Raw genomic sequence first — 9,082 nt, forward strand, 5'->3', positions numbered from 1 at the left:
TGTTGGTTCTAGGTGTTGGTTCTAGGTGTTGGTTCTGGATGTGCTGAGCTACAGGATGCTGCTCGTTGTCTTTATTTTGTATTTTGCGCTCTTTTCCATTTCTGAGGAGCATCAGACCTTCTCCTCTGTTGGATCCATTCATCACCTGAATCTGCCGGAGCTGTTCTGTCTGGGTCCTCTGAGCAGTTTCTGGTTCTGAGAGTCCCGTTTGTGCAGATACTGAACCTGAAGCTGGTTTCAGACGTGACTCACCCACGTTCCCCACCACAGCCGTCAGGTTGTCTCTGGTGTTCGGAGAGACGAAGGACCGGAGTCTGTCCAGCCGGCCGCCGTCTCTGGAGATCACGGCCACCTTAAAACCTTCACACACACGACAGAGTGCGTTAATCTGCAGCTCAGACTCACAACAAACCCTCAGACAGGAGAACATCGACACGTCTGCTCCGGCAGCAGATGGAGACTCTGAACAGGATGGAACCAAGATGGAACCAAAAAGTGAAATCACGCTGCGACTGTAACCTGTGGCTGTCCATGGTGATGATGAGACAGTTTGTTGATCAAAACATCGACAGAAGAAAACTCAGACATGACGGAGAACAACTAACGCTGTAAAAACCACGAACAGCAAAGAAAAAGAAAAAGGCGAATGTTAAAGAAATGATGGAAGACATCAATGCAGACAAAGTTAGAAGACAATGAACTAAATGCAGATATCTGTTACAAACGGATGATTCTTCAGTCAAACATGATAAAAACAGACCTTCTATGTGACTTTATTTATTTACAGCTTTGCTCTGTTTTCTGTCGTTTTGTTTTGCAGTCGACCTGAATTCATTCTGTCAGTTTGTGATTTTACTGGATTTTATCTGTAATTTAATTTTTCAGTTCCGTGCTTTTCTTTGTTGTTCACCAGATTTACGGTCAGAACTTTGCTGTTGTGGTGCCTCACTGCAGAAGAATTTGTTATTATTCATGTTTTTCTGTGTTTTATTTGTCAGCAACAAAACAAAACTTAAAAATCTGTAAAATAAAAAAAAGACTAAATATTTCTTTAAACATTTTTTTTTTTACATCATATTAAAAAAGAAGCATTTTAATGAATTAAAAATAATTAATTGTGTACAAATGACAATTCTACATGTTTTACACACACACACACACACACACACACACACACACACACACACACATATTTAGTTATTTATGCTTTGATTCGTTATTGTTAAATTTTGTTAAAGTCAAGATTTAAACGAAGCCTTTCCCTCCCACCAATATTAATAATCTCTCTATCCATCCATCTGTCCATCCATCCATCTATGGCTGACTTGGATTCGTTGGGTTTTTCTCTTTAACATAACAAAGTGACGGTTTTGGGTTAAAAACATGAAGGCTCGGGACAGATAGAAGCTGGACGGAACCGGAGAGGCTCGCTGCATTATTTGACATGATATGTAGAACTTCTTGATTTGTTTACAGGATTTAAGACATTTCCACCTCAAACTGACGCAGAAAAGGAACAAGTTGGTGCGTAAAACTTGACCTGAACGCAAGAAATGAAGCGTGCAGACGCTTTGACTTGTTTCCCCCGCTGAGGGAACTTCGTGGAGAAAACTGTTCAGGAGCTCGAAACCCGATGAAGATCTTTCAGATGGAAGGAAAAGGAATGCTTTTTAAAGAGATTTAAGCTGGAGCTGGATTTTACGCGCAGCTACAAACTGCTTCTGATTTGGCAGATCGGTGGCACATTGGTTTGTCGTTTATCAATTAAACCCCAGAAAAGCTTCGTCAAGTATGAAACACGCACAAAGTAGTCAGAGAATGTCCAGAATGCGGTTCGTCGTCATGCAGCTCCTTGTGCGTAAAATCCACCAGACGGACACCTGCGCGTAAAACTGCGCGCAAAGTATCCGGACTGATCTGGACAAAGTTCTCCACGTTCCTCTGACTGAAGCGGTGTGTTTCTGCTCTCCTCCGGTGTCGCCCGGTGTCTTACCTTTATCCAGCAGCGCTTTGACGATCCCAGAGCCCACCGTCCCCGCTCCCCCCAGCACCAACACGACCCTGTCCGAGTTCGACATGCCGACCGCAGCTGCACAGACCTGCCGGAGGAAGAAGGGCGGAGGAGCAGGAGCAGGACGCTGCGAGGCCGCTGGCTTGTGCGGAGCATCTTGGCCGAACTGGGACGCTTTAAAGTGAAGTCCCGGGCCGCGGGTCCGCCCTGTTCCCGGTGTCACTGAAGCCACGCCCACGTGTGACGTCAGAGGCTCCGCAACGAGTTTGTGGTAAAACTGTAAAAAAAAAAACAACAAACACGTTTTTATCTGTAGTTTAACAAAAGCTGATCAAAATCAAATGTATGTCACACACACACACACACACACACACACACACACAGTGGTACACGGTACAGAGTCCAGTGTTCTGTGTACCTGATCCCACACAGAACCAGGCAACAGAACATCTGCTGGTGTTTAATATGTTTGTGGTGAAGTCCAGATAAGAACTCATAAAGTCACAGAAAAAAGATGTTAACACTAAAAACATTACATAGAACTATTATATTATTGTCTTTATTATATATATATATAATATCCACCACAGAAACGTTTACAAATGATCTTTTTCTTTATTTTAATGTTTGACCAAAAGTTGTTTTCATTTATCAACGAATATGTTTTACAGACATTTTCCATCTAAAATCAAAGTTATGTTGATAAAGTGTGACACATGGAGGATATATTTTACTTTATATTTTATAGATGTTCCTGTTTTGCTGAGTTACTGATGAGCTCATTAAAATCACAAAGAAAAATATTAATTTATGTGAGGACTGTTAAAAAATAGTCATTTGTTTTTCCTTTTGTTCAGTGTGTGACCCCGGTGACACGAGTTTTTATTTTTAACTATTCCATCATTATTTAACGTGTATCAGGTTGTTTTATCTCTTTATCCTTATTTACCTTCATTCAGGTGTGTGTGTGTCTTTTTCATGCTGAGTCAACATTAAAACCAGTGAAGTCATTAAATGAAACTTTCTGGCCTTAAAGTCATTAAAAATGATCAATAAATATTAAAGTGAACTCTTCAGCTGGTTCACCTGCGTTATATTATATTATATTATATTATATTATATCGGGCTGCAGGTGGTTCAGTGGTTAGCTCCGTTAGCACCGTTAGCACTGTCGCCTCACAGCTAGAAGGTCGCCGGTTGGCGTCCCGGTGAGGACACCCGGGATCTTCCTGTGTGGAGTCTCCATGTTCTCCCCGTGCAGCGTGGGTTCTCTCCGGGTTCTCCGGCTTCCTCCCACAGTCCAGAAACATGCTGAGGTTAATTGGTGATTGTAAATTGTCCGTAGGTGCGAATGTGAGTGTGCTTGGTTGTCTGTCTCTAAGTGTAGCCCTGTGATAGACTGGTTACCTGTCCAGGTGAACCTGCCTTCACCCTGAGTCAGCTGGGATAGGCTCCGCCCCCCATGACCCTGGTGAGGATGAAGGTGTAGAGATGATGGATGGATTATATTATATTATATCATATTTTATTTTATTTTATTTTATTTTATTTTATTAATAGGTCTGTTCACTGGAGGGGAGGCTGCGGGGAAACTGCGCCATCTAGTGGATCAAACTGCACACTGCATGTTGATTAATAGTTGCTAGCTTTCTGTCTCTTTCCTTCTTTTTTAATTATCGGTTTTATTTGCGTTTCTATCCAGTATTTTGATGTTTGCAGTCACCTTCGTCGGTCTAACTCCGCCCCTGCGGCCCGTCCTGCCGCAGCCACCGAGCGCTCCCCCGGAGCTGGAAACCCCGTGCCACGTGACAATGTTTACTTTATTCCGGACAATCGAGCCGCGCGAAGACGCCTGTGCGACCGGACATGTTGGCCTCGGCTCCCCGGTGAACACCTGAACCAGCAGCAGGCACAGGTGAGCCCCGTGTGTGTCCGGTGTGTCCGCTGAAGCTCGAACCTGGGCCCGAACCAGGCGGTCCGCGCTGCAGCTAGCTGCGCGCTAACGTTAGCTTAGCCACTCTCTCTTTGACACAGATTTCATTCGGATTTCTGTGGATTTTATGCCTTTAAACGCATCAACAAATTATCGGTCTCCCTCAAACTCAACACTCACCGGTTTCTAGCTCAGCACTGGCCCGGCTTTAATTCGGCTCGTGTCCAAGACAACACGAAGCTCTCATTCATGTGACAAGTTGAACTTTTCTGAGGCTACTTCCTGGGTATTTCCCGCAGGTTTCGGAGGGAGGTTGGGGATCCGGCTGGACAGTTTGTAAAAGTTGATTTGTTGGTGGATTGTTTTTCAGCCGAACTGAAGGACAGCTTCTTCAGCTCTGAAAACGTCTCGAGTGACCCTCCACGACTCACTGGCTTAAGTAAGAACATCGACAGAACCTTAAATTAGCGCATCTTGAGGACTCATCTGGTGCGTAAAATCTCGGCGTTAGAGAAAACAAATGGAGCTAGTTGGACTTGCTAACGCTAGTTAAAACATGCTAAGCTAATGCTAGTATCAGACTAGTTATCAGAGGACTGTGATTATTGGCTTTTTCTCTCACTGACGTGTGTTTAGATGAAAGTTGTTCGCTGACGTTTAAACACAACGACGCACTTTTAGAGAAACTTTTCTTTCAGGTCAAAGTTTCACTTTCGGTTATAAATAAACGTTTAAAAATAATCCAGCTGCTGAGATTTAATGTCGGTACATTTAATCCTTGAGCTCCTCCACAGATGGAGCTGCAGCTAGAAATCCAGGACCTCAGGTCGTTATAGTCCACAGAATCAGAACCAGAACCAGCTGTAATGGCCCAGTACAGACACAACATACAAGGAATGTGGTTCTGGCTGTTGGTGTCGCCCTGGAATGAGCAGGGAGAAGAATAGAAATCAAGTGAAATAACTACAGAAGGAAAAAATCCCAATAAAATGAGATAAATACGTAAACAGCAGAACGTCCACCTGCTCAACACGTCAGCGCAGGTAAGCTGCAGGTCGTTATGGCTGAGAGCGGCCCGGCTGTGGTGATGAACTGGTGCTGCTGCTGGATCAATGTTTGATTGGTTCTGTTTGTGTTGAACCGCTGCTCAGCTATCAGGAGGACAGACAGCGAGAAGAAACACAGGAGCAGATGTTGGTTCTGGTGGTTCCCTCAGTGTTTAGAAACAAACCTTTGTCGCTCCAATCAGTGCAAACGTGTTCTGCGGCTCTGATCCAGGTGGGTTCCTCCTGACCAGAGCCTTGCTGGTGTCGTGTCTGCTCTCAGACGGACGTCGCTTCGGATAAAAGCTGCTGATGAGTGAAATGGTGGAACTGTGCAAACAGTGAACGAACGAATGAGACGCGTAGAAGGAGGAGGTTCTGGTGAAATGTCAGAACTTCAGGCTTAGATCAGGTTCTTCCAACATCAGCTCAGGAGCCGTCAGAAAGCTGGAACCAGACCGAGTTCCTGTCTCTAGTTTCTACCTCAGTGTGCAGGTCTTTAAAGATCGAATGTCTCTCAGAGGTTTTACGTCTATTTAGTATGTGAAACTGGAGAATGTTGTTGTTGTTGTTGTTGTTGTTGTTGTTGTTGTTGTTGTTAATCACAGCGTTCAGGTTTCTGACTGAATCTCGTCCTAGTTTCCGTTTGAGAAAAACTGGATGACAAAGAACTGAGCTGAGCTGTACGTGGACCTGATGGATGCGTTCTTGTTTTGCTGCTTTCCTGTGCGTCCCTCCTGCAGACATGAGCGCCTCCCGGCAGCGAGCCAGAGACCTGGTGGGCGTCTACGACCTCAGCCTGGAGCGGCAGATCGTGGGCGGCGGCTGCAGCCTGGCGCTCCGAGACGAGGATCTGTGGCGGCAGGTGGAGGAGCTGCTGAGGGCCGGAGACGCTCAGGAGACCCACTGCCTGGGCCTGGACCCGCTCAGGGTGATGGAGGAGTCCCTGAAGGCAGCAGCGTCCGGCGGGAGGAGGCCCCGGGCCAGAGGAGGGCTCAGGGGCCTGGCCAAGGCCTTCGAGGTGCTGGAACAAGCTGCCCTGAACCTGTACCTGGGCCCCTGGAGGGACGAGTACCGGGTCATCAAGGTGGGAGCAGCAGGTTCACACAGTAGAGTCACAACAAGGTCATTATGTCAGGATGAAAGTCCAAAAGAAACCCGAGTGGAGGAGTTCAGTCCGAGTTGGAGCAGCCTGGACACGAGGACAGCAGCTCATGTTAGGAAAGTGCCACAGACACCTCATCAGCTGTTATTATTATGATTCATTTGTTTTCATTAAACTAGCGACACCTGGAGGAAACCGAAGCTGTCAGCGACACATGAACAGGAATGATTTGTTTTATTCAAATTCAGAATCCTGGAACCAACATGGATTCAAATCACAACCTAAACTGGTGTGTTTACGGCTGCCTGCTGCCCTGAAGCCCGTCGTTCTGCTTCGTTAGTCATTGGATCCATTAGTGATGGATTCGTGTATGTTCGGTGTCCTCGAGTGCCGGGACGGGCGCCTCCAAATGAAATGTAGGATTGTTACGAACAACGTGTAGAACAGTTTCCACGCGTCCTCGGCTGCAGACATGAAGCTGTTTGATTTGGTTTCCTGTCCGCTGTCTGAACGCTGTCAGCAGCTCAGATGAAGGCTTCGGTCTGAGTCGAGCTCCTCGCTGTCACTGAGTCGGAACGTTTACAGAATCAGCTCAGACAGGGAAGCTACATGTGACGTGTAGTGAAGTGGTTTTGGTGAAACTTCAGCAGCTGTTACAGTAAATACAAGATGTGTGTGTGTGTGTGTGTGTGTGTGTGTGTGTGTGTGTGTGTGAGAGGTGAAACCTTACAGCCCTGCAGCCAAACACACACTCTAATGGGCTCAGACTGGAGAGGTTCTGTGGCCTCCAGCGCCACCACCTCTGGGCCTGGACAGCAGAACTCTGGTTGACACTGACCCTGAGGCCTCCACAGCTCACGTCTCCTTGTCTCCCTGCTCAGATGTACTCGGGCCTGTTCACCCACCACATCGCCCCGGTGCTGTCGCCGCCACAGATCCAGAAGCTGTTCGGCCTGCTGGGGTACCAGCTGAACCCGGCCCGGCCCGAGCAGCTCCGCCTGCACCCGGCCAGGACCGGCGCCGGCTCTCTGGACGACCTGCTCCGTCTGTCCTGTGCCTTCTTCGTGGCTCGATGCGAGTGTCGCCTCCTGCTGGCGGCTCTGGGGAAGCACGATGGCGACGTCCAATGGGAGCTGAGCTTAGTGAGGGAGCGGCAGCAAGGCGGCAGCCTGCAGGTAGGACGGCCCGATCAGCGCTATTGATTACCGATCGACCAGGTCGGTAAATGATTTGATGACAATTTAAAGTTAATTTTCTAATGATGCTGACGAAGTGAAAACGAAACGTCTTGAAACTGGAGTTCAACGTGTTTTTCTTTTTTAAGTCCAAGTCGTCCAAGTTTCTATTTACTTAAAGTAAAAACCTCCGTCTGTATTTTATCCGTTATCAGGACGGACAGCCGACGTTTTTTGTTTTCGATAAAAATGTGTTTTTCTTTGATGCAGCTGCGTCTCTCTGTGATTGGCTACACGTCATGAGCAGCAGCCAATCAGCACGCGGTTGTTTATGCAGAGAGACAGACAAGCACGTTAGCAGCTGCTGTGATTGGAGGGCGAGGTATCAAACACGCCCTGTTTGCAGCTGCCCTGAGACCTACCGGAGTAGTTCTCTGTTTCCTGTCAGTGCTAAGCTAAGGCTAGCAGATAGGCTGCAGCAGCTATCTGGAGCAGGGTGACGTCTTTCTAAAGTCAGGTTAGCTTTAATAACCTGCTCTAACTGACAGCACAGCCATCCCCACTAATCAGGACGTACAGCGGCTAATGCTATGCTAACAGATAGCAGCTAAGTTAGCAGGCAGCCACAGATTAAGCAGTAATGCTTTAAGATCAACAGAAGCGACAGAACAGAGAACGATTAAGGAAACAGAAGAACAGCAGACAGATCAAACCGTTATTGATCTCTGTTGATCGATTGGAGGAGAGCGACCTCGTGACTCTGACGTCATCACTGCTGTAGCTATACAGGTGCAGCCTGATTATCGTTACCTGCTAGCATTTATGTATGTTGGTTCCAAATCTGGACGACCAATAACGTGTGAGCTGCTGTGTGCTGCTGCAGGCGGCCCTGGACGCCACCCAGAGGACGCTGGAGGCCGAGCAGCCGCTGATGGAGCCATTTGACCGAGACGTGGACCTGTACCAGGACGAGCAGGTGAACGGGCAGCAGCAGCAGCCGGTCGCCGCTGACGACTGCGGTCCGCACTCCGTCACCTGGACGACCCCCAGCAGCGCGTCGCCGCCTACCGCCGGAACACACAGCAACGGAGCAACGTCGCCGCCGCCGGAGCCAGAGGCCAGCTGGAGCTCGATAGTCAGCCGGAGGCCGAGCAGGAGGCCCGGCCCAGAGTCCAGGTTCGACGCCGCAGACTCTCCGCTGCCGGAGGCCACGGAGGCCGACCAGCTGTGCAGCTGTCTGCAGGCGCCTCATCTGGGTCTGAGGCGCTGCATCGAATGCGACGCCCTGCACGACGCGTCCTGCGCCTCGCTGGAGGTTTGCAGAATGAGCAGCCACAGCGTGACCTTCAGCGGCGAGGCGGCGGGAGCGGCGTCGCCACAGAGGGCGTCGCCCACGGTGATGGCCTCCCTAACGCTGCACGACGAGCCCACAGCACCGAGCCCCGCCCTGCAGCCCATCAGCTACCACGACTGCTGCGACCTCACCAGGCTGAACCCGGAGCTGCTGTGCCGCAGCTGCAGCGTCTTCCACGCCGGCTCCTGCAGGGAGGGCAGCCTCTGCCAGGCCGGCCACGACGTGCAGCCGCTGGGCGTCTGCTCCTGCGGGAGGCTCTGCTCCAGGAGGCCTCTGGTTCTGTGCCGGTACTGTGGAAACGAGTACTGCAACCCCTGCTGGTACCGGAACCCTGTTAGCTGCAGCTGCGGCCAGACGTTCGACCAGTCGACTTCGGTCTGAGCTGCACCTGAACAGTTTTGCACTAAAGAGGCACATTTACAGTCCCAGTGCCTTAAACCTGATCCTGGAGCGCCTGTAGC

General features: G+C 49.1%; 2 protein-coding genes across 3 annotated transcripts in view; one reads left to right on the forward strand and one right to left on the reverse strand.

Annotated features, from left to right (window-relative positions):
• Window positions 1-2,172, reverse strand: part of LOC103365985 (uncharacterized) — a 5,728-nt gene extending 3,556 nt beyond the window's left edge. The window contains exons 1-2 of the mRNA XM_008293572.1: window positions 1,994-2,172; window positions 253-360 (exon numbers count right to left, since the gene is read on the reverse strand). Of these exons, the coding sequence (XP_008291794.1) occupies window positions 253-360; window positions 1,994-2,078 (193 nt within the window). The 5' untranslated portion in view covers window positions 2,079-2,172. The remainder of the gene's footprint in view (window positions 1-252; window positions 361-1,993) is intronic.
• A 1,608-nt stretch (window positions 2,173-3,780) lies between these two features.
• On the forward strand, window positions 3,781-9,076 carry spata2l (spermatogenesis associated 2-like). 2 transcript variants are annotated; one of them, XM_008293573.1, is made up of 4 exons: window positions 3,781-3,926; window positions 5,731-6,074; window positions 6,974-7,267; window positions 8,151-9,076. In XM_008293573.1, the coding sequence occupies exons 2-4, from the start codon at window positions 5,733-5,735 to the stop codon at window positions 9,000-9,002; spliced, it is 1,488 nt and encodes a 495-aa protein (XP_008291795.1). In that variant the 5' UTR covers window positions 3,781-3,926; window positions 5,731-5,732; the 3' UTR covers window positions 9,003-9,076. The 2 variants fall into 2 exon arrangements, with proteins under 2 accessions (XP_008291795.1, XP_008291796.1); XM_008293574.1 differs by lacking the exon at window positions 3,781-3,926 and adding an exon at window positions 4,119-4,383.
• The last annotated feature ends 6 nt before the right edge of the window (window positions 9,077-9,082 follow it).

This window comes from Stegastes partitus, unplaced genomic scaffold (genome assembly GCF_000690725.1).
Source record: "Stegastes partitus isolate 25-593 unplaced genomic scaffold, Stegastes_partitus-1.0.2 Scaffold895, whole genome shotgun sequence".
Lineage (NCBI taxonomy): Eukaryota > Metazoa > Chordata > Actinopteri > Pomacentridae > Stegastes > Stegastes partitus.

Bases quoted from the DNA above. Each gene is read 5' to 3' on its own strand.
- spata2l (XM_008293573.1), top strand. From the start codon at position 5,733: ATGAGCGCCTCCCGGCAGCGAGCCAGAGACCTGGTGGGCGTCTACGAC. The intron at 6,075-6,973 runs GTGGGAGCAGCA...CTCCCTGCTCAG, and splicing joins ACGAGTACCGGGTCATCAAG to ATGTACTCGGGCCTGTTCAC. The intron at 7,268-8,150 runs GTAGGACGGCCC...GTGCTGCTGCAG, and splicing joins AGCAAGGCGGCAGCCTGCAG to GCGGCCCTGGACGCCACCCA.